Raw genomic sequence first — 24,679 nt, 5'->3', positions numbered from 1 at the left:
GATATACAGGGGCTTGGACGTTGCACAAGTAGGATGTGAAACTGAGCATGGTTTGGCCCAACCAAATATTTTTCTCTTCCTCCCCTGGTTGTAAATACACTAGGTGTGATGACCCGGGGCGTGGCACAAAGGCAACACAGTCAAATAAGCAAGAAGAGTCCCTTTATTATTTCCAATTTTGCCCCCAATGTCCAGGTTACCTTCGGCTGGAGAAAACCTCTCCCAGGAACACCCTGTAACTGGAGAAAATTCAGTACAAAACAAGGTACATACAAACTGTAACTAGCAATCCACACAAACCAAGCTGCAGTAATTAACTGGACAGGGCAGGAGAAAGAATTTCAGACTTGAAAGCACAGCAAAATTCACACAGTTTGGAAGATGCCAGGAATACAGATAAGCCACGACGAGATCAGACAAATTCATGATTTGCTCCTAACAGCTTGTTGCGCACAGCTTCCCTTTTTAAACACTGTGTTCCCAGCTGCAGCTAATGAAGGGAATCAGGGCCCTTTCCTCTCCTGTAAGCCATGCAACTCACGTTGCTCCCTTCTCCGTTCCTCCCTGCGTGCCCTAGGTTGAAGAGAGGGCGGCTTGGGGCTTCCTCCAAATTTCCTCTCCCTTGCTCTACCTCTCCCCTGCTCTGTTCAGCTGGACTTTGCCTTTCCCCAGTTTCCTCCACAACCAATGGAGCCACACTCCCACTCCCTGTCAGCTGTTCGGCCTCCCCCTCCAAATCAGATTCTGACAGGGGCATGACACTAGGTCAAATGTGAGTTTAAATTAGAATTGTGCAGTACATTATGCCTGAAATATTGTCCCCAAACATCCAATTTTGACAGTTCCTAAAATGTTACAAAGCGTTCTCCTGATCTTATTGGAAGTGATTTGACCTTGAAAAGGGAATAAGGCATTTGGGGGCCAGAATGATTCAGCTGTGGAATGGCTTCATTATTTCTAGTTTAGCTGCAGATATGAAAGGCTACAAGGTAGATTGATGCAGATGCAATGGGTTTATATGTAAAATTTAATAATCATGTGGCTAACACAGTACATAAACTCATAGTGTAGTGTTGCATGAGAAAGTAGGATGTTATGGCTTGTGCAACGAGGCAGAGTTTCAACCATTTAACTTAGTACATAATATTTGAACTTGGCTAGGGTGAGACAGAAATGGCTCAGGAAAATTTGAACAAATTCTCAGAGCTTGTTCTTCTGTCCAGATTACTGTGGCATTAATTGTGTGTGTGTGTGTGTGGCAACAATTAGCAACTGGTCATTACTTTTGCTTATAAAAACTCCAACAATTAAAATTCTGTGCCTAACAAGCAGATCCTAAGTGGGCGGCTGAAAAGTTGGTAAGCTTCAGGAAACATTTGTAACTCTAACAAACCATGACAACTTATTGTTAACTAAATCAATTGCTTTGGGATTGGGATTTGGGCAGGAGGGGGCCAAGAAGTGAGGGAGGGGATCAGCCGATAGGACAACCTTTAGAAGAAATCTGATTTCATGTTAACTTGAGTACAGGTTGACATCTTGCCTAGCAAGCAATAACCTTTCTCCAATTTTGGTTCTCATCGCTTTAGACAATGTACATAGCAATGCCTTGTAATTACATATTTTGCAAACAAACTGCAGTCAAGCAAGACTAGTCAAAATGAAACACAAGCCCGCTAGATCATGATTTTCCAGCGTCAAAGCATATAGCGCTGAAATCTTTGCAATTAAGAACAGTGCTGCTAGTCAGAGACGGACAGAATTCGTTTTGCTCTCCGTTGCTCCCTTGTGGCTATTTTAAACAACTTTGCATCCGTAGCGTTTCTGAAGCTGAAGAGTTTGTAAGAAAACATTGATATAATTAATTTTAAAAAGCTCTCGCAGACAGGAGCCATGACACCAGAGAATCCTTAATTTCCTTTGACAGCTGCCATAATCTTAACCCAAGTTGAATATTTTACTAGTGGTAATGTTTCACATGATCCTACTACCCCTTAATTCAAACCCCACACATGATCACGAGATCTTGAAGAGGCCAGTAGAATTTTTAGAATTAAGGCAAGTTTGAGAGATCTTATTTGTATTTTGAGTGGCTGTCCGAGACAGTGAATGAGATGCCTACAATTGTTCTGAAAATCTGAGTCGCCAACAAAAAACCTTTAAGGGGAAATAAATCTATGCTCCACACATCTTAAAGTGGCTAAGATTAGGAAAAACTGCAATAGGGCTTCAATATTACAGATTTTATGTTAGGTTTTAGGCCTAACCTCAACATGAAGATTAGAGATGGAGCAAAATAGTCTCTCTGGCCAAAGGAAGATCATTTCTTATCTTCCCAGCCTGCCAACCGAGGTGTGCAAATTTTTACAAACAGAAACTTCCTAAGGAACAGACCAGAAGCCATGTCAAGCTGCTTTTGAGTTTCAAGCCTCCTGGGAGAAAAATATTAACAATTGTTGGAGGGTAAAAACAATTTCTACTTCCTCAAAGCATCGTGAGAGAATATATAACCGAAACCAAACCACTTGGTTCAGCTCTAGAAGAGGCAATTATAGAAGTTGAATTGTTTGACCTATCAGTACTATGTTTATCTACAACTTCTCTCATCCCCCGCCACCTGGACCTAACTCAGTATCTCTCACAGTACCCGATCGTACTTGTTACAGATTAAATAAAGACTAAACGGACATACTAAATATACATACACAAACAATTCAGACAGAACCCACAAGCATTTGTTACAAGATGTCTGTGCAACACGGTAGGGAGAGAGAGGATGTAACAAGGTACAAGACCAATGACATGGTACACCCTGCCATATATAAAAAACATTTCAGAAGCAGTAAAACACAGCTTCCAAGATCTGCAAGTGGGCATCGCACACTGCCCAGAGGCTACCATACGAGGACAAATCATGCATTGCAAAGATTACTTGGAGTGGGGGAGATATTTCTAATGGAATCTACCAGATCCCCCGCATAGATTGCCCCTGTGACTATATAGGACAGATGGGAAGGAAGCTAACAACCAGACTGCAAGAATGCAAGCCAGCAGTCAGATGAGATGATCTGAACTTACTGGTAGCCTTACATTGCAACAAACAAGGACATACATTCAATTTTGCAGACTGTTGGATGAACAGATATAAAAACTGCCAAGGAAGTGATTGAAGCCTGGGAAATGGGCCCCTCACCAGTTAACAGGAGTGCTGTTTTACCACCAGCTTACCAAGCAGTTCGTTTACTTTATTGTCATTGCACCTCGTACAATGAAATTAAATGGCATATTCAGTGTACATTATAACTATAAAAATAAAACACAAACACACATCCTTCGCATTCTATACAATTAAATTGAAACCCCCTGATATTGCCTTAATATTGCACTATACAGCAGAATTCAAAAGAGCTACTGCCCTGGGATAGAAGCTGTTTTTCAATCTATTTGTCCTTGTTTTTATTATCCTCTACCGTCTGCCAGATGGTAATAGTTAAAAAAAAAAAAGGGGGGTTCCAAGGATGAGATGGTTCTTTCAGAATGTTTTGAACTTTCTTAAGGCAGCGGGAGCTCTAAAGCTCTTCCAAAGAGGGGAGAGGGCAACCCATGATCCTCTGGGCAATGACGTTGACCCTCTGGAGTGCTTTACTATCTACCACTGAGCAATTGGCAAACCATACACAGGTGCAGTACTTAGGAAACAGGTGCTTGACAGCACAAGGAAACAATTTAATAGCCAGCCATCAACACCCCAGTCATCAACTAAAAAACCCCACACAGAACCAAGCACCATATAAATATCATACAGAGAATAGCTCAAAGCACACAGTCTGCTAGAAGGAAGTTCCCTGAGGATGGGTTCTAGCACGAGTCCGAAGTTCGGATGACAAAAATCTTTGATGCTAGTGATTAATCCAGATTGGCCCTAAATACATATACCATCACAATGGATATTAAAAAAACTACATATGCCAAGGGTCCCAATGTTGGAGTTCATAAAAGAGCTCCCTTGGTGAATATGAAGCTTCCTGCCTCACTTAAGAAAGCTTCAGGTTTTTTTAGCACAACACAAGAGACACAAAAACACATATATCTCTATTATCTGGCTATGCTGAGGTGGATAGGAGCTAAGAGTTTGCTATTTTCTCAGATGTATTAGAATAATGCAAGAAAATACAATGGTGTTGGTGGAAAAAAAGAGACAATGTTCTCAATGTTAGGTATAGTAAAGGTAAAAGATTCCCCTTGCACATACGTGCTAGTCGTTTCCAGTTCTAGGGGGCGGTGCTCATCTCCATTTCTAAGCCGAAGAGCCAGCGCTGTCCGAAGATGTTTTCGTGGTCATGTGGCCGGCATGACTGAACAGCAAAGGCCAATGGAACGCTGTTACCCTCCCACCAAAGTGGACCCTCTTTTTCTACTTGCATTTTTACATGCTTTCAAGCTGCTAGGTTGGCAGAAGCTGGGACAAGTAACAGAAGCTCACTCCGTTACGCGGCGCTAGGGATTCGAACCGCTGAACTACTGACCTTTCTGATTGACAAGCTCAGCGTCTTAGCCACTGAGCCACCGCGTCCCATTTTAGGTACAGTAAAATGTTAAGAAAAAGTACTATGATGGTGCAAGAAAGCAGGAAACCACCATTTCTCCAAACACCACGTATAAGGTAAGGTAAAAATATGTATCCTGTATTTCTTCACTTCCCAAATTATGACATTAAATGGTTCTTGAAAAAAATTGGGGCAGAATTCTAGATCAGAAAGAAAACCAAACCTAACCCCACCAGAAAGTCATCATGTGATTCCCCCCCTCAATATCTGTCCACAGCATCAAATCAGACATTTATATAAAGAGGCTTTATTATGTACATAGGAATGTGACATTCACCACTCTCTTTGCAAAGAAATATCTGAATTGGACAAATAATCTAGAAGTTTCTGCACTTCAATCCAATAAATTCTCATGTATTTACATTCAAGTTTACATTATGTACTTCAAGTTCCATATTGGAAGCCACTGGAAGATTTCAGCTTGCCTCTTCTTAACGCAAGAATATGTTTGGTGAGGGAGGATGAAAATCTGGAGAATGTTTGATGGATATTCTGTCAACGCTCCACCAGTTGAAACTGAACAAGGAAACCATTTTTAAGTGGCCTCTGTTTATGTTATGTGACTCTTCCTCTATCACCACCCAAAACATCTATGGCTGGATGCAAAATTCCCTTCTACCTTTCCAATTTACGGATGAAATCACTCTCAGCAATTTCTTGGATTCTTGTTATCACATCCATCCAGGGTTATCGGAACATTCTAGTTTTATTTACCACAATCCCTGCCTGGAGTATCAAAGCTGAGGGCTGTTTATTGAAGGGCAGTGGCATCTGTGATTTCTCCATTTTGGTAGCATTTACAACTCAACAAGATCAGAAATCCTGATCTTTTCTTCCAACGCAGCTGGGATTTGAGTGCCTTGAGAAATATTGTTCCTGCATCCTGTTGTTCCAAAAACAGGCTATAGCAATCATATGTGCATTGGCTTGTTCATCGTAATTAATACTGCAATTTTTTTTTAAAAAAATTACAATTAAAAAAGTCTATAGTTTACTAATATGAGAACAAAGAAACAATCATGCCACAAAATCCAGTTTAGGATGCTTATTATTCTTGCTTATTCCAACAGGTAAATTCTCTGTGCAGGATGAACATCTGGCAATATTAATGCCATTTTCTTCTTTTGTGGAAAACGTGGATTTAGTTTTCCCAGTTATTCCAGTTTCAATATAAATATCTCTCCCTGCTTTATCAAAGAATTAGCAACGTCTTCATCTCAGAGTGCTTCTAAGATATGCAGGGCAATATCCTGAGGACCCTGAAGAACAATAGATGGTCAGTTTTTTCTTCTGACAGATGTCCTTTCATCTGTCCAGAGAGCTCTGGGGTGCTTTCTTGGATCTTATAAAATGGGAAAGCTGTTTTAAGCTGGTTCAAAATGGAACTATTCTTCATATACGGAGCGTGAAAAACAAAACCTGGCCACCGGAGCCTCTGGAAATATGGTCACATGAATAAAATCATCTCCGTTCTTCATGTTGTTTCTTTTGTGGAACCAGTAGCAGAAACCTGGGCTGGCACCCCATCCAGTTCAGATTCACGAATAAAAATAACTGCATCTCCACTGACATTTATTAGACACTGGGCCTGCAGCAACAAAGAAGGGGTGTTCAATCATATGCATGATGGACTTTGAAACTGGCAGTTTCTGATAGCTTACAGAGATTTATGAAATGTGGTTTTGGTAGCTTCACAAGTTCTAGATATAGAGCTGGGGAAAAATATAGATGATAGCAATAGTCCTATATGGGATTCAGCAGATAGTTAGAGCAGCTATCAGGATAAAGAGGTTTTGGAGTAGCGTTTGTGTACTTTCCTGTCTTTAACATTTTTAAAATAATTTTTACATAATTTATAAATTGCCACCACCATTTAAGGTGTGGCAATGCTATGGAGCACCTTTTGCAAATTATTTCTGAAACACTGGGCATTGTTTTGCAAAGTCACGGGGCCAAAGGCTTCTTCCTTTTGGTTCTGAAAATTCCAGAAACAAGTTATAAATGGTTTGATTTGGCTCTCATTTTCTCAGCAAAAAGTTGTGGGCTTTGGGGTTATCACAAAGAACCCCCAGATGGACACCAAGAGGATTTGGTAAGGCTAGCATATTTACCTGGTTTTTGTTTGGGTTCTCCATAAACACACACTGCTTCATGATGTAGGAGACTACAGCATTTCCCCCAAGGGCTGCCACGTGAGCTCGGACCATCGCAAACACTTCAGCAACAAATGCATGCAGGAAGCCACTCACACCACCTTCCTACAAAACATATACAAAGAAGTTGTTTGAATGTAGAACCACAGAGTTGGAAGGAACCTTAGAGGTCTTCTAATCCAACCCTCCACTCAAGCAGGAAACCCTACACCACTACGAAAAAGTACTCAGAGAGAAGTCCCACAATACCAAGCAGGTTACAGACTCCCATACCACTGAAAATCATAACTGTGGGAGAATGGGTGGCAGAGCCTGAGGGTGGTGGAGTCAAGAGACTCATCAGCCTATAATCACTATGTAGCTTCAAATGGACGAAGTCCAACCCCTCTTGAATTCCACTGACCTTTATCTAGCACCAAAACACTGGCAACTGTTAGCTGATTTCTATGCATTAACATGGGTAATAATAAATCAATTTAATTGGAACTTCAAGTGTGATCCTGGTCTTTTGCACTGGACAACAACTGATCTTAAATGGTGCGACCCCTGGTGCTCTCTGAGCTCGTTGTTTTCTTGCAGGTGTTTCATTAATAATGAAAGGCAATGAAATGTCTGCAAGAAAAACACCAAGTTGAGACAGCACCAAGGATCCCACAGTTCAATTCAGAACTTCAATTATTCTATAGATCTTAAATCAAATCTGTACTGATAATTCATGTTCTCTCCTAGTTGAGAGCCTTCAGATCTTCAGGACAACCAGCATGAAGTACTTCTTTTCCATCAATGTTACTTTGCTAATGTAGAATTTAGATAAAGTCTATAAGGATCTCATGTCAAAAGGGGGGACTAGAAATTGGAGCTTGACTAGCATTCAATGTATATAGTTCTCTAGAGGAGAACTAGCAGATGAGATCTAACAGCAACCCCTTCTACTGGAGACAGAGGGGCAGGGTAGTCCCATTGGGGTAAGATGGCTCCTCAGATATTCTGGAGCCATGCCACATTTCAGATTTAAATCCACCCTGAACTCAATTCATGCCTGCAATTACTCATGGGAGAAATACACTTGTCAGCTCACCTCTCGCAGAGAAGTGGTTTCTCGTATAAAGAACATGTTGATGATTCCAAGGTATTTCGTTATTTTTGCCCCCGGGATGAAAGAAAGCGGTGTCATCTTCACAACTGGCACAGTGGAGTTCATTCCCATGGGTCCCAGACGGTTACGGCACTGTCCTTCGGTCAGTGGACTTGGCTTGTCGAAGGAGATGGCTACACAGGGCAAAGAGAGAGAGGGAGAGAAGCTCAACTGGAACTCTGGGCAAACCGGCTGGAGGCAGCACCAACAGTGACCCTTCCACATGGGTGTGAGAGAGCTGGGTGACCACATTCAGCTGCCTGTGATGCTCAGCCAAAGAAAGCGAATTATCATGCAGCACATGCAAGTGAGAGGCCAGAAGCTTGGTTGGGATTAATTTGGGGAGAAAAGGATCATTCCTGCAAAAGGAGACACGGAGGCCAGCAGCTGCACAGACAGATGATTGGTTTATAAAGTGGATCTACCGAAAAGGGTGGGTGGGAGGGTGAGAGGGTAGAGTGGAAAGATTTGAAAAGGGAGTCAAAATTTGATGAACATTTTCTGCAAGAAGGAATGACAAAAGTCTACAGGAAAGAGTGTGAAAGTTGACATGTTTCTCCGTTCCACTTTTTTTTTTTTTTTTGCTGTTTTTGCAAATTTGGTCTAAGCTCTTCCAGCTTCCATCTGAATTGTCATCTTGAGCAAATAAAGCAAAACCTAGGGAACGACCTAAATAAGAATTTAAAAATAATAATAATAAAATCTCACCATGGATTAATTCGGTAATTACAGCCATGCAGGTCACATAGGGAATCCTTGCATGTTATGAGTAATTTCACTGAGGTATACATACATATTCCGCCATGCAGAGTATGTATATTTTTGGGGTGGGTGAGGGTGGGTGGGTTACAATTCACAAGCCTATTGGCCTCCGATAACATATGCTGGCAACGATTCGGGGAGCCGCTTGCTCCAAAATTAACCGTTTTTGGACAGACTCCGTGCGTCTGCAGCTTTCACACTCGGGACACTGATTTTTGCAACGCCACTATTGAATACGAAGCTCTGCCCTTTGCCACTGAGAGATCAGAATCTAGGCTCCCAATGATCAGAATGGGGTAGAAACAGCTGCCTACTTGTCTTAATTGATCCACGCCTTATGGTGTGAGCTTTCAGTTTAATGAATTCTATCCAGCTGTTGCATCTGTCTGCAAAGGAACTGTAATCAACTGAAGTGGCTGGAAACACAGACAGAGAAACAGAAGAGGGGAAAAAAAAAAAGAAAAGGAAAATATGGATGACGCCCCTTTGCCCATTGAAGCGTTCCTTCTGATGAACCCGTTATCTTGATTTGTATCCCGCCTTTATTATTTTTTATCAATGACTCAAGGCGGCGAACGTATCCAACACATCTTCCTCCTCCTATTTTCCCCATAACCACCACCCTGTGAAATGAGTTGGGCAGAGAGTGAATGACTGGCCCAAAGTTACCCAGATGACTTTAATGCCTTAAGGCAGGAATAGAACTCAGTGAATCCAACAGTTATTGGTTTTCCCAAGTCTTTCGATGAGATTTGAATGGAGCTAAGGTAGTGCATTATTTGTCTAAATTTACACATATATATAAATTAGTTATGAGGTGAGATGGCTCAGCAGTTAAAGATGCTGACCTTTTCAGCTGGAGAGCTGACAGCTCAGGTTTGAGACCTGAGTGCTGTGCAAGGGGTGAGCTCCTGACCTCACCCCAGCTCCTGACCACCTACTAGTTCAAAAGCACGCAAATGCAAGTAGATTAATAGGTATCACTTTGGTGGGAAGGTAACAGCGTTCCGTGTGCCTTTGGCATAGTCATGCTGGCCACATGGCCATGAAAAATGTCTTCAAACAATACTGGCCCACTCAGCCAAGAAATGGAGATGAGCAGTGTGCCCTAAAGTCGAACCTGACTGGCCAGGGAAATCTTTACTTTTACATTAAATTTGATCATGCTTATAGGGAACTGTATAGGTATGTGCGTTTGTGTGTATCTCCTATAAGAATGACCAAATTCATTTAGAGCAGGGGTCCCCAACCGCCGGTCCGCGGACCGGTACCGGGCAGCGGAACAAGCCTTACCGGGCCGCTGGTTGCTGGGCGCCGCCATCTTTTTGGTAAAAAGCGCTTCTGGTGAGCTTTTCCGGTAGAAAGCTCACCGGAAGCGCTGTTCGTCATAAAAGATGGCGGCGCTAGCGCTCGGTGAGCTTTTCCGGGTAGAAAGCCATTTCTACCCGAAAAAGCTCACCAGAAGCGCTAGCGCCGCCATCTTTTATGACGAAACAGCGCTCGGTGACGTCACCGGAAGCGCCTTTTCGTCATAAAAGATGGCGGCGCCCAGTTGACGCCGGTACCGGGCCGCGCGCCCAGCTGATGTCGGAACCGGGCCGCGGCGTCGAAAAGGTTGGGGATCCCTGATTTAGAGCACTTGCCCCTTATGAAGGTATTTTGCAATTATTTGCAATAATTCAGAGCTTCGTATTTTCCAAAGCCTACAGCCAATTCTGAAGGGTTTCCAATTGGCCAAAGATTTCCACAAGTTGGTATTACTAAGATCAGCATAGGGACTTCTGAAGCCATTTTTATTTCAATTGTTTGCCACAGGTTGATACCAAGAGAGTCGGAGGAGAGTTTCTTTTCATATACGTACATTGAACATATTGGAAAAGTGGTTTAAACTACCCTTATGAAACATTATATGGGGGTGGGGGAATTGTTGAATTTCTGAATAAATATTAAATACCCCGAATCAACTCATATTTAGTAAATATGTTTAGTAAATATGTAATAAGTTGAGCTACCATGTTTCCCCCAAAATAAGACCTGGTCTTTTATAAATATAAATATAAATATAAATATGAATATGAATATAAATATAAATATAAATATAAATATAAATATAAATATAAATATAAATATAAATATAAATATAAATATAAATATAAATATAAATATAAATATAAATATATATATATATATATATATATATATATATATATATATATATATATATATATATATATATTGTTTCTCCAACAATACGGCCTCCACCAATAGGAAGGCCCAGCATGTTTTTGGGCATAAAATCAAATTAAGCCCCTCCCCCAAATTTAGGCCTATTTTAAAATATGCAAAATAAGGGGAAGGGCGGGAAGACTTGCCGTTAGGAGCGCCCGGCGGGCCGGAATTCCTCGCCACCAGCCGCTCCTAACGGGCGATCATGGCCAAGCAGAGAGAGCTCCCTACTCCCACCTTTGCTGCAGACACCTTTGGCACCCACCGCTGTTGCTTTCCCTTCTGCCCATTACGCCGCCACGTTTGGAGCTGCCGCTTCCGTGTTTGGAGTGCCGTCGCCATTTGGAGCTCCAAACGCGGAAGTGGCAGCTCCAAACATGACGGCGGGCGATCTTTATTTTGGTCCGCGCAAGTTCAGAGCGAGCAAGAGAGGGAGACTGCGATGCCTCCATCCGAGATGGCAACCTCACTAGTGGATCACAACGTGGCTGGAAGCCCGAATTGGCGGGATACGATGGCGATCTTTTTGGAGCGAGAGGAAAGGGAGAGAAGAGTTGCGAGGTGTAATTTGCAGGAGGAAGTGGGTGTACCCACGGCAGGGAGCCCAAGGAAGAAGGGCTGGTAGGCAACGGAGAGCGTCCCGTAGCTCCGGAAGCAGCCTAGAGACGCGCCCGGGAAGAGGCGCAGATGCTGCCTTGTAGTCCCCAAGCCAACTGTGCCGCCTTTAGTTATGTGCGCTCGCGCTTTGGGCATCTCCGTGTGATCGCGACCCTGTCCTTTCCACCTGGCGCCCTTGCTGCTTTTTGGCTCTTTAGCAAGGCATCGCGGTCTCCCTCTCATGCTCGCTCTGAACTTCGCGTGGACCAAAATAAAAGATCGCCCACCGTCATGTTTGAGCTGCCACTTCCGCGTTTGGAGCTCCAAATGGCGACCGCACTCCAAACACAGAAGCGGCAGCTCCAAACGTGGCAGCGGAATGGGCAGAAGAGAAAGCAACAGCGGCGGGTGCCAAAGGTGTCTGCAGCAAAGGTGGGAGTAGGGAGTTCTCTGTGCTTGGCCATGATCGCCCGTTAGGAGCGGCTGTTGGCGAGGATGCAAGGGGGGAATTAAGTCACCCCCGAAAAGATGGCCTAGCCGTTTTTCGGGCTCAAAAAAAATAAGGCCCGGCCTTATTATGTGAGAAACACGGTGTGTGTGTGTGTGTGTGTGTGTGTGTGTGTGTGTGTGTGTGTGTATATATATATATATATATATATATATATATATATATATATATGGCACCAAAAAGGCACCAGGTCTTATTTTTGGGTGTGTGTGTGTGTGTGTGTCATCCACTGACTAACCTCACTTGCGCACATCGCCCCTGGCCTCCTTTTTGCTGTCAGAGGCTTTCAGGAACTTCTTCTGAAGCCGTCAAGGCTTTCCTGAAGGCCTCTGCAACCAATAAAAAGAGCTCCGGATTGATCCAGAGCTTTGTTATCAGCTACAGAGGCCTTCAGGAAAGCCTTGCCAGCCTTGCCAACTGCCAAAGAAATGGGTTGGCAAAGCAGGTGTCGGGGTGTGCAAGGCCTGGCTACAACTGTCCAAAGGTAAGTAGCAGGGCACCTCCATCCCTCCATCCCCACCCTAGCTTAATTTTTACCCGTGCACTCTGGAATGGGTGGGATCTCATCTAGGGCTTATATTAGGCACACATGTAAAAGCCAAGCTAGGACTTACTTTCAGGGTAGTCTTAATTGATTTTCGGGAAAACAGGGTAGATTAATTTAAAATAAGTGATATGAAATATCCAAGAAAGTTAAATCAGATGTAGTAGTGTTCAATGTAATTTGGGAAATAGAAAATACATTCAGCTTAATCCTTATTACACCATGAAAATCTAAAGCAAGATATAAAGTAATTGGCACCAGTTGGATCAATGGAGAAAGTCAGACACTGCTCTGACAGTTCTTAGGATTCAGGTGAACATTCCTGATAACATTCATATTTAAGATTATTGATCTTGGAATATTAATGGCACATCCTCTCAGCAATGCCTAGTCAACTAAGGCAACAGTTCTAATATATGAAGTGGGGGACTGAGCAAAATAAATAAATACTTCTTGCAAATCCATAATTCAAATTTGAGTTTACTCAGCCCATTCATCAGATCAGAACATTTTGTCAAATCCATTTATCGTGGGCTGTTCCCTGATACCACTAGATGATATCGCTAGGGTTGGCTGCCTTAGAAGAGTGAGGAAAATTATCAGGAATGACTCACATCCTGGTCAGCACTTCTTCACTCTCCTACCATCAGGTAGGAGATACAGAACCATAGCCAGCCACACCAACAGGCTGAAGAACAGTTCCTACCTGTGGGCTGTCAGACTTCTGAATGGAAAATAACTTCATGTCAAGATAGTATGATAGACTTGCAGGGATGGTGCGTTGTGCAACAAGGTCACATAGTGCAATAAGATTGGGACTGGGTTAGGGACTTCTGTGCTCACTGTGAGTTGTGTTGGGGGGGGTGCACGAAGGGAGGCTCAGCCAATCTCATTGTACATATGTTGTACTCTGACAATAAAGATAATAATTTAAAATATTATATTTAAAATCCTAGGATTACCTTGAAAGGGCTGGCTCATAAACTCCGTGTAACATCATTTTTATGGCACTGAAACATCTCATTTTTTGGTATGTTTTATTTTCAAATAAAAACTGTCTAGATAACTGTAGACAGGCATCAAAACTGATAATGACGACTCTGTGATGGGAAGTCGTATTGATATATTCACAGCTCTTTTACTATACCCATCCCTGCCCTTTGTTTAAAAAAAAATCCAGGGGAATTCAAAATTATATTAAGGTAAGATGAAAGTCAATAACCAATATCATTTCAGAAAATTGTTCTGAACAACAACACTATCACTTGAAACCCATTGTTGTTTCCAATACATATTTTGGGTACCAATAAGCCATATCAGAGCATGTTTTCCAAGGTAACTAGTGAATACTTTTCAAAGTTTTAGTGTTATGTCTCAAATGTATTCCCAACAAACCCAGGAATGCATTTCCACTTCTGGCTTTCAGGTAAATCAAATAAACTCACCTCTTTGACCAGCTGGTATACCTGCGTGGGAACTTGCATTCTCCAGGTCCTCTAATAAGACAAAATAAAGTCCACCAATATGACATAGGTAGTGACAACTCTTATTAATTCAGATTTCTTTTCATGTCAGTTTTCAGCAGTGATCTGCTTAAAATACCGCTCTAATCAACTTTGAAGTCACTGAATATCAATGTTCAGGACCTATTAACCACAACATGATGTGTGAATGCTCTATTATACTGACATTCAATTTGGCAATGAACATGAGAGAAGATTCATCTGCACCCTATTTTTATGGGAAAAAACAGGGAATTTTTTTTCCTGCAGGGTTAGAAGCCATTCATGACCCTGACCCTGATTACATTGCAGTTTCCTGCCATTTTTATGTGCAAAAATGTATTTTTGAAGGAGAAAACTGAAGCAAGGTACATCACAATAAAACAGTTGTTAAACAAACAATGAAATGCTAAACATTCCTCCCAAAGCTCAGTCCTGCTCATATATGTGACAGGATTACAGGTAATTCTCAACTTAGGACCACAATTGAGCCCAAAACTTTAATTGCTAAACAAAATAGTTGTTAAGTGAGTTTTGTCCCATTTTACGACTTTTCTTGCCATAGTTGTTAAGTGAATCACTGCAGTTGTGAAGTTAGTAAAGCAGTTGTTAAGAGAATCTGGCTTCCCATTGACTTTGCTTGTCAGAAGGTTGCAAAAGGAGATCACATGACCCTGGGACACTGCAATGGTCATACGTATGAGTCAGCTGGCAAATATCCAAATTTTGATCACGTGACCATGGGAATACCACAATGGTCATCAGTGTGAAAAACAGTTCTAAGCCACTGTTTTCAGTGCCGTTGTAACTTTGGTCACTAAATTAATTGTTGTAAGTCAAAGATGGTAATACCTATAGTCTATATCAATGAGGATTTAGGACTTAGATCAAGGTACTCCTATGAGAACAATACTATTTTGCATTCAGCTAGAAAAGTTTGCTTGATTTCATAAAGATTTTTGAAAGATGGTTAAACAGATCAATTGAAACTTCTTTTAAAAATCCACATGAAATTATGCAATGTTTTGTAATATAGAATAAAACGCACACACAATATTCCAAAGAAAATGATACTAAGCTACGAATAATGGTACCTCCCATTTTACTTTTTATCCTTTTCCAAGAACTGAGCTCACATTTTAAATGACCTTTGTACTGCAATGAAAATCTAACTTTTCTTGATCTCTTTCCAGCCTATCAGCAAACATTTAAATGATGGAATATTTATTCCAATCTTCATCTGCATTAATTCATACTAAATAAATTTTTGGAGATGTAAAATAATTCTTTTGGAGCTCTCTATGTTGAAGGTTCCATCTTCTGAATTAGAATAAAGAATGGGCTGAAGGAAGAAGAACACTCAATTCTCTTTAGAGAAATAATTTTTTTTTAGCTACAATTGCTTCGCTTCTAAAAAAAAGTTCATTTTAATGTTTACAGACATTGTTGATGTAAATTTAGCAGAGATAATTTTCAGATCACTGAGGAATTGCTTCATGTATCCCCAAAATGCAGTTAGCTCAGAGTCAGAATTAACCATTTGGCAGGCTCAAAGCAGTTACAGAATTGCAATTAAAAACAAGCAAAAAAATCAACTGTTCCTTTTCATTTGCTCCTTCCTATATATTAATAGCTTATTGCAATTAAAGTAATTTTCCTCAACACAGTTTAGGTATAGCTTGCTTAGCTTTCCCATAGATGGAAAATACCAATATTCAATTTATACTCGGTAACGGTATTAAATCCAAGCTGAGTTTGTGGGCAAGCAGCAAAGGAGCAAGTGAATGAAACATATAAGGGTAAGCATATGCTTTTTCTTTTTAGGATAGTTAAATAAAATCCAACCTTTAGCTGGTGAGAACTGCTGAGGCATGTGAGGATCGGAAGAAAGCTCCAATGGAAATTGCAGCTGTTCTTCATTGTCTGTGGAAGCTTGAAATAATAAAGTGGTAGATAAATATTGATTTTTCCATTAAAATGCAGATGTCCTGAAATCACGGCATCCACAATGGCAAAAGAATGAATGTGTACATTCCCAAATGTTTTTTTTACCTCTTTGTAGGTTTTTTTCTACAGTTTTAGCTGTTTGCAAAGCCTGGTGTTTGTCAAAGGTTATTGCAACAGCTGTAACAGTAATCTGTAATTAGAAACATTTGACTGTCAGTTTTTTCCATTCATTCATGCATTCATGCATTCATTCATGCATTCATTCATGCATGCATTCATTCATTCATTCATTCATTCATTCATTCATTCATTCATTCCAGTGTCCCTTTAGCTTAGAAATACACATGTGTATAGACATACAAACATGGGATATACATGCATACACACATGCAAAATTGTTGCATACTCGAAATATACCCCACACAGCGTCACAATTTTACAATGAAAAAATAACATTCATAATCTTTTCTATGAAGGTTGTCAATCAGCCAGGTCATGGTTGACTTAAAGGTGTCTTCTCCCAAAGGCAACTGAAATGTTTTCCAAGGGAAATAAAAACCAAGAAATTCCAGATGCCTTTTGGAAAAAGCACCTTTCGGACATTCATAATCTTGTCTGATAAATCTCTTCAGATTTAAATCAGAGATCACCATGAGGCTAGGTAGGTTTCCCCAATACAGATCCAATTTGACCAATGTTACTTTCATACAGCCCTGTCCTGATTCAGAATAATGTAAACACTACAGAATGTAAATGGCAATAAGAACAGGCTTACCTGAACTAATTCATCTTCTGGAAGTGCAACAGTAAAGTTGACGTGGCACAGGCAACAAGGGATCATCGAACGGAGTTTAAAATAAAGGCTCTATGAAATATAAAAAATGACTAATAAGTTCCATCTTCTTTTGGGGCCACTGGCAAGCATTTACAAATTTAAGAAGCATCTTCAGCATAGAAGCAAGATGGCTCTCGTTCGGAAAATTCTATTCGGTCAAAGAGCATCAGGATGACTTGGTCAGTCGTAAATTAGTGAGAATGGCAAGTTAGAAACGTTAGAAGACTCCAAACCCTATGCTGTACATTGTTTTTGCTGTTTTCTTTGAAGTTTCTAAATGCACGGTTAGCTGCCCAGAATGATGAGAATGAGATGGATGGCTACAGAAACTGTTTAAAGGCATAAAAAAGCAAATACAAACCCATTTCTTTGAACCTCCAGGTTTCTGCTCAATAAACCCTTTTGCAAAAAGATAAATGGAAGTAGCTGAAATTGGTGTCTCGGATCTAAAACATGCAATTTTGCTCATTTTACCCCTTAAAAACCAGGCCGTCGTCTCTAAAATGTAAGGCACCAATTTCACTGCTTCAATTCATTCTCTAAAAAACAGGATGAAAATCCACTCTTGGCCTTGCCATTCAGGGACCTCAACACAACCAACATGGCCTTTAGTGGCATCAAACTGTTCTTTTTAGAAATGTATTCTCAGGATGCAGGCACGTTGCCCAGCAACACACAAGTCTTACTTCTGCTCATCCAACCCCCCATGTCACTGTGTGTGTGGCTTTGAGTCATTGTTGATTCCTAGAAACTGCCTGAACTGCAGATAGTCCTCAATTTACAACCATTGATTTAGCAACCTTCAAAGTTATAACAGCTCTGAAAAAAAGGACTTTCGTCTGCTCCTTGTGCTTATGGCCGTGGCAGCATCCCCAAAAGTTATGGGATCCAAATTTGGGCACTTGGCAACTGGCATGTAGTTACAAGAGTTGCAATGTGCTTGAAGCATGCGATCACCATTTGCAACGTTGTTCAGTTGGCAAAATTAATGGGGAATGCATAACAACCATGTGATTTACTTAACAACTGCAGTGATTCTCTTAACAGCCATGGCAAAAAAGGGTATAAAATCGGGCATGACTCATTTAACAATCACTCTGCTTAGCAACGAAAATTCTGATCCCACTTATGGTCGTTGGTTGAGGACTACCTATAGTCCTGCAGTTTTCCTGGCAATATTTCGGATGTGCCATTGTTTTCTTCTTCCTAGGCCTGAGAGAGAGTGACTGGCCCAAGGTCACCCAGCTGGGGTGTCAAGGATGAGAACTCGGCAGTCTCCCATATTCTATCTTGGAGCCTAAACCACTAAAGTAAACTGGCTCTCTGTTCATTTCATTATCTCCCCAGATTCCCAGGTGTATTAGATAAAAACGTTCTCTTTAAAAAATGTTCAGATTGCCAGGAAGCCGAGTTCCAGTTGCATAGTCCTTTCTTATGTCTTCTGAAAAAAGTTCTTCATAAACTTGCAAGTCATGTTGTGTGGAAAGAAGTCAACCAGAGTTTGGAGCTCCCATCCATCCTTCCATCTATCCCTCCATCTCATCCTAGCAATTTATCTTCTATCTATCTACCTACCTACCTATCTCATCCTCTCTCTCATCCTGCCTGCCTGCCTGCCTGCCTGCCTGCCTGCCTGCCTATCTATCTATCTATCTATCTATCTATCTATCTATCTATCTATCTATCTATCTATCTATCTATCTATCTATCTATCTATCTATCTATCTAAAAATGTAAGTGGGCAGTTGAGTAGTTGGCAAGTATGAAGGATAATTTGATGGTACTTGCAGATTACCACGCTGTTGACCCCTTGTTTATACCAATGCTCAGCATACTATGAAAAGTGGGAAAATATTGGTTTAATTTCTTTATAACTCCTAGTTGATCTGTTGAACATGATACCCTAAACAGAGAGGGTTAGTGAGAAAATGCTGTCCCCATGAAAAGATGACCCAGCTGATGACATTGATTGTGTAACTGGAAAAACTCATAGCTAAGCAAATGGGCCTTGAATATACTTCAACTCCAAATTTATGCAAATGAAATGTTCCTGGTGCCTGCCTGAGGAGTATGACAAGGAGTATTTGTTTTTTTAGATAGCTGTACAATGACTCATTTCAGAAAAGAAATCCATATGATTTTAGAAAAATTAAAGATCACAGACATGTATTATTTTATCAGATCCAGAGCCGTTTCAGATAGCAAATCTGGCAAACCAAATCTTATTTGACTTTAAATCAGAGCATTAATCAGTACTATGAATGCTGGATCTGTTGAATACATCCTTTTGATCTGGATTTAATTTAGATTGGAAAGTAATTTACAAATGTTCAGTTTTTTTCTTCAGAGATGTAAATTGCAAGGAACTGTCCAGTACAGTGCAATTTTTTAGAATAGATTTCACTTGAATTGAAGTTAGTCCTAAAATGTAGGCTTTCCCAAGATTCTTGAAAAATTCAGGATCTTCGTGATATGTGATATTTAGGATAGGTGATGGTAATATAGTCTTTGGATTCTATAATTCTGTTATTTTAATTTTTTACCATGAGCGTTTTTTATGTTTTGATTTTATTTTGGTCATTGACCAAAACACAAATAACCAAAAGAGTCACAATTGATTAGAATAAAACCAGCCATAAAATCTTGTAACAGTCTGAAATTGTAAAATTAAATTAAATTGTAAACTAAAGAAGTTGGGGTGTAAAAAGTACTGTGAATAGCCATAAGTTTTACAGCATGTAAAGGATTGCCAAAGATAATACATCTAATTAAATAGACCATGGATAGACTGCAAAGGTTAGCTCATGATTTTTGGGAAGATGGGAAGATAATGTAGTAACAATAAACAAAGTCATTTGGTTATTATTTTACACAGGATATTTGATGTCTTCTATATAATAGTTATTGATTTAACAGTCATCTATAATTTACACCAGAAAAGCAAGCAAACACACCTAAAGCAAAGGACTCATTAAACAAGTAGTTCAGATAACTAGATTAATTCCAACAAGCATTCTCTTACCTTTAATAGATTCTCACAGAGATCATTAAAGGTCTTGTTCAGAGTTTGGTTTGTGAGGGTAATATTGCTAAGTCTGGAGACTCTTACAGACGTAAACATCTGAAGCAGAAAAACAAGATCGTGAATTGTCATCCTTAAGTATAAATAAAAGTCTTATTATTGGCTGAATTACAACTGAGGTATGAGACAAAAGAAAAATAAAATTTATTCTAGGATGATTTAATGCCAACTAGATCAGGTGTGATCAGTGGTGGGATTCAAATTTTTTTACTACCTGTTCTGTCGGCGTGGCTTATTTGGTGGGCGTGGCTTCGTGGTCATGTGACTGTGGACGTGGCTTGGTGGTTGTGTGGTTGAGTGGTTGTGGCCAACTTACATCAAGTGTGGTCACTCACATCAAGGGCTGCCTCACCTGGCCCCTCCCTTCCCAGCCATTCCTTGTCACCCAGCCTCAACTTATCTATAGTTCTGTAAAAATGTTGTTCACCTTTTTTGACTTTATTATCTACATACTATAGATGTACTTTCATGGACCACTGAAAGGAGGAAATGGCTCACATGCTTTGCCCAAGAGTGCGATAGGCAACAGGCTTTTAAAGGGCTGCCAGAAAGAAAGGGGGGAGGAATGTATTTTCCAAAGCACCAGAAGGCACACAAGAAGCAATGGATGGAAACTGAACAGAGAGAGAAGCAACCTAAAACTAAGGAGAAACTTCCTGACAGTGAGAACAATTAACCAGTGGAACTACCTGTCTCTAGAAGTTCTGGGTGCTCAATCACTGGAAGTTTTTAAAAGACTGGACAGCCATTTCTCTGAAATGGTATAGGGTTCCCCCTAAAGTCCCTTCTAAGTGTTATTCTGACACCTTTCCCAGGACCTCTACTCAGAGTTTGGCATCCTCAGTTTTCCTGCCTGAGCAGGGTCTTGGACTAGAAGACCTCCAAACCCCCTTTCAACTCTGTTAAACACACATGTATTTATGCTCTGGACTAGAGACATTGAATCCATGTAAACCCTGAAAAAAATGTGGTAGCTCTGGGCAAAAGAAAGGCAGTAGAATCACTCTAGGTGTAAGGACAGTGTAAAATATTAACACATGATAAATGATGGAACAATTAAAAATAATAGCACAGAGTTTTTTCTGTCTCTCTCTCTCTCTCTCTCTCTCCCTTCCTTCCTATTTCTTTTTCTTTCTTTCTCTTTGTCTCTTTCTGTCTCTCTCCCTTCCTTTCTTTCTTTCTCTCTCTCACACACACCATACACACACTCTCTCTCCCTATTTCTTTCTTTCTTTCTTTCTTTCTTTCTTTCTTTCTTTCTTTCTTTCTTTCTTTCTTTCTTTCTTTCCTTCCTTCCTTCCTTCCTTCCTTCCTTCCTTCCTTCCTTCCTTCCTTCCTTCCTCTTTCTTTCTTTGTCTTTCTCTCTCTCTCTCTCTCTCTCACACACACACACACATACACACCTCTGTCAGCCTTCATTCCCTCTCGCTCCAGGCACTTTACTCACAAGGGGAAGTGAATCCAGCACTGGAGAAGTTCTGCAGGTTAACGGAGTTGCATTTGAAGCTCCTGCAAACTTCCCCATGGCTGGATTCCCCCCCCTCCCCCAGCGTTCTTTCCCTCTCCTCCAGGCACTTTTCTCACAAGGGGAAGCGATACTTCTAGTGTCCCTGAAGAATCCAGCCTTGGAACAGTTTTGCAGGTTAACGGACCGCTGCTCCACCCACAGTCATATGTTTTCAAGTGGCTGTTTGAAAATGCATGGCTAGGGCAGGGGAGCAGTCCTCCTTTAAACTTGGGCAAGCAAGCATCGGGCGGGCGGGGCAAGCAAGTAAATGGAAACCAGGCGACTGGGTTGGGGGCGTGGGCAGCAAGATGTTGCTACCGGTTCGGCGACCCACACCAAATTCTTGCTACTGGTTCACCCGAGTAGGTGCGAATTGGCTGAATAGCACCTCTGGGTGTGATGCATTTCAGGCTGATGACAATCCCATGTAGATTGGAATGAATAAATTTTGCAACCATAAATGAAAAATAAATACATTCGTATAAGAGAAGAGATACAGGACTGGGAACACAATCTTTGGATCAAGTGTTAACACTGGACATTTATTGCAAGAAAGCTTTATGGCAAGCTTTATGTGTGGGATAATAATCTATAGAAGTAGTTCTTGACTACAATTAAGTCCAAAATTTCTGTTGCTTAAGTGAGACATTTGTTAAGTGAGTTCTGTCCCAATTTACGACCTTTCTTGTCACAGTTGTTAAGTGAAACACTGCAGTTGTTAAATTAGTAACATGGTTGTAAAGTGAACTTGGCTTCCCCCATTGATTTTGCTTTGTCAGCAGGTCACAAACGTTGATCACATGATCCTGCTATATTACAACCATCATAAATGTGAATCACTTGTCAAGCATCCAGTTGTAAATCACGTGACCACGGGGATGCTGCAACGGTCATAAGTGTGACGAATGGTCATAAATCACTTTTTTCAGTGCCGTTGTAACTTCACAGTCACTAAATGAACTGTTGTCAGTTGAGGACTACCTGTACTTTCTTTCAAGTTTCTTTACTAGCTATGGTTATGGAACTGACGCAGAGAGAGGAAACATTCTTAATTGTGGGGCCTCATTTGAGATAAACTTGCTTGGATCTACATCCATTATGTGGTGGGGGAAACCCACATTTTTGATAATGCCAAAAACAGAATTTAAGCAAATTAATATGAAGTGAAAGAAAAGTAGTTTTGCATACTTTATTAGTCTGAAAATTGATCTGAGTATATTAATACTATTTTACCTGTATGTCAGAAGTCCAATTGTTTATTCCAGGCATAATTTCTGTATTGCAGCTATAAAAGCCTGACAAAGAACAAATTCAGTTTTTTAGTATTAAAAAAAGAAGATGATAATGGCATTCTTTCATTTGCTCAGGTTTTCAGCATTGCTGATTGATGAAATCACTGTGCTTTCTATTTGCATGGTATTTTTTGAGAAAGAGGCAATCTAGTAATATTCTAAAGCAATATGTATATATATTTAGGAACGAATAAATCAGTTCAATTCAATTAAATATAACTTAGGTTCTAGTACACTGAGACACTGAAAGTGCTTGTTAAATACACAAATCCACAATAAAGTGTGTCACCTTCATTACATACAAGCAAATATCTATTGAGTTTGCAAATTATGTAACTTTTCTAGCGATCTAACAATAAATGGTCTTACTTTTTATAAGATCAAATTCAGGAAACCTAAAAGTATGACCTCTTCTAATAGAAAATGCAAATGGGATTATTCTACTTACTGTGAAAAGAGTACTGGCTATTGTCAAACCTTTGGGAGCATTTTATAATATTATCAGAATTTTAAAAACTCAACTGTACCTGAGGGTGGAGGGATATCTGTCAACAAAGAATGAACGTCTTCCATTGCGTCTGTATCATCAATCTGAGGAAAAAAACAATAACTACACATAATAATTTGGTCTTTGAAATGTTCTTTATCAAGACATATTCTATGTGGAAAGCATATTTAATAAACATACTATATAAAGCGGTGGTAGTATTCAGCCGGTTCACACCAGTTCAGGCGAACCGGTAGCAAGGATTTGGCATGGGTCGCCAAACTGGTAGTAACTTCTGGCTGGCCACGCCCCCAACCTGGTTGCCTGGTTGCCGCTCACTCGCTTGCCCCACCCGCCCGATGCTCACTCACCCCGCCCACCTGATGCTAGCCTGCCCAGTCACTCCTTAAGTTATTTTTTCCCCGCTCCCGACAATCAGCTGTTCCTACGATCAGCTGTGCCAGGACTCCCCTCGCTTACCTACTGCTTCGCCCAGGGGGCTTCCCCGAGGCCCAGGAAGGAAAAAAAAAAACACCCTCTGCTTCCCCTCGTTTTTTTTTCCTTCCTGCACCCCAGGGAGGCCCCAACACGAAGCGTGGGGGGGGCATCCCCCCCATGCTCTGTTTCTTTCCTTCCTGAGCCCCAGGAAAAGCCTTCTGGGAGCAAAAACGTCCTCCGGGAGGCTTCCCTGAGGCTCAGAAGGCCCCAAAATGAAGCAGGAGGGGGCTGTGCCCCCCCAGGCTCAGTTTTCTGTCTTCCTGAGCCCTAGGGAAGCCTTCTGGGAGCAAAAACGCCTCCCCAGGAGGCTTGCCTGAGGCCCAGAAGGCCCAAAAACGTGTGTGTGTGCTACACAAAGCAAAAAACACAACCCATGCCCACCTAGCCACGCCCCCTAGCCACGCCCACAGAACCAGTAGTAAAAAAATTTGAATCCCACCATTATCAGAAGCCTAACTCATATATCCAGAGTTTTAAAATTAAACACTTGGGGACTCGTTAATAGATTTAAACATTTTAGTATATTAAAATTAAAATCTCAGCATTAGTGAGTTTTTTATCATTTCTTTTTTGAAACCTTTCTGAAATATACATATTGTCAGGTGCAAGGAACCAGAATGACACCAGAGATGTTATTTTATTGCTACTCACCTACCGGTATTTAAAAAAAAAAATCTCACCAGACTAACTCCACAAAAAAACAGATAGGGGCTCAAGGATTTCAGAAAAAGTCAAACCTCCACTGCTTCCTTTCCATAGAATCATAGGGTTGGGAGAGACCTTAGAGGTCTTCTAGTTCAACCCCCTGCGCAAGGCAGGAGTCTTATATATCTCTCAGCCAAATGGTTGTTCATTCTATTTGTGACAACTTCAAGTGATGGTGCAACCGACAACTCCAGCAGCCAAGCTATTCCACTGATTAATGCGTTCACTGTCAGAAAATTTCTTCTAGGTCGTATCTCTCTTTAACAAGCTTCCACCCATTATTTCCTGTTCT

At 40.9% G+C, this 24,679-nt stretch overlaps 1 protein-coding gene across 30 annotated transcripts in view; it reads right to left on the bottom strand.

Moving 5' to 3' along the window:
- Positions 1-4,838: 4,838 nt before the first annotated feature.
- The window catches only part of C2CD5 (C2 calcium dependent domain containing 5), a 78,084-nt gene continuing 58,243 nt past the window's right edge, over positions 4,839-24,679 (bottom strand). For 18 of the 30 annotated variants that reach the window (XM_087968801.1, XM_087968792.1, XM_087968797.1 and 15 more), the window contains 11 exons: positions 23,225-23,288; positions 22,639-22,700; positions 19,839-19,937; positions 16,757-16,846; positions 16,087-16,171; positions 15,880-15,966; positions 13,978-14,028; positions 8,972-9,073; positions 7,839-8,029; positions 6,719-6,865; positions 4,839-6,195 (listed from right to left, as the gene is read on the bottom strand). In XM_087968801.1, coding sequence (XP_087824927.1) covers positions 6,082-6,195; positions 6,719-6,865; positions 7,839-8,029; positions 8,972-9,073; positions 13,978-14,028; positions 15,880-15,966; positions 16,087-16,171; positions 16,757-16,846; positions 19,839-19,937; positions 22,639-22,700; positions 23,225-23,288 — 1,092 coding nt within the window. In that variant the 3' untranslated portion in view covers positions 4,839-6,081. The remainder of the gene's footprint in view (positions 6,196-6,718; positions 6,866-7,838; positions 8,030-8,971; positions 9,074-13,977; positions 14,029-15,879; positions 15,967-16,086; positions 16,172-16,756; positions 16,847-19,838; positions 19,938-22,638; positions 22,701-23,224; positions 23,289-24,679) is intronic. The other 12 variants (XM_087968782.1, XM_087968789.1, XM_087968786.1 and 9 more) reach the window with 2 other exon arrangements.

The sequence above is a fragment of the Notechis scutatus genome, chromosome 6, assembly GCF_049901735.1.
Source record: "Notechis scutatus isolate UNSWTSFEM ecotype Mainland chromosome 6, rNotScu1.2, whole genome shotgun sequence".
NCBI lineage: Eukaryota > Metazoa > Chordata > Lepidosauria > Squamata > Elapidae > Notechis > Notechis scutatus.
This window is presented reverse-complemented; position numbering and strand designations above follow the sequence as displayed.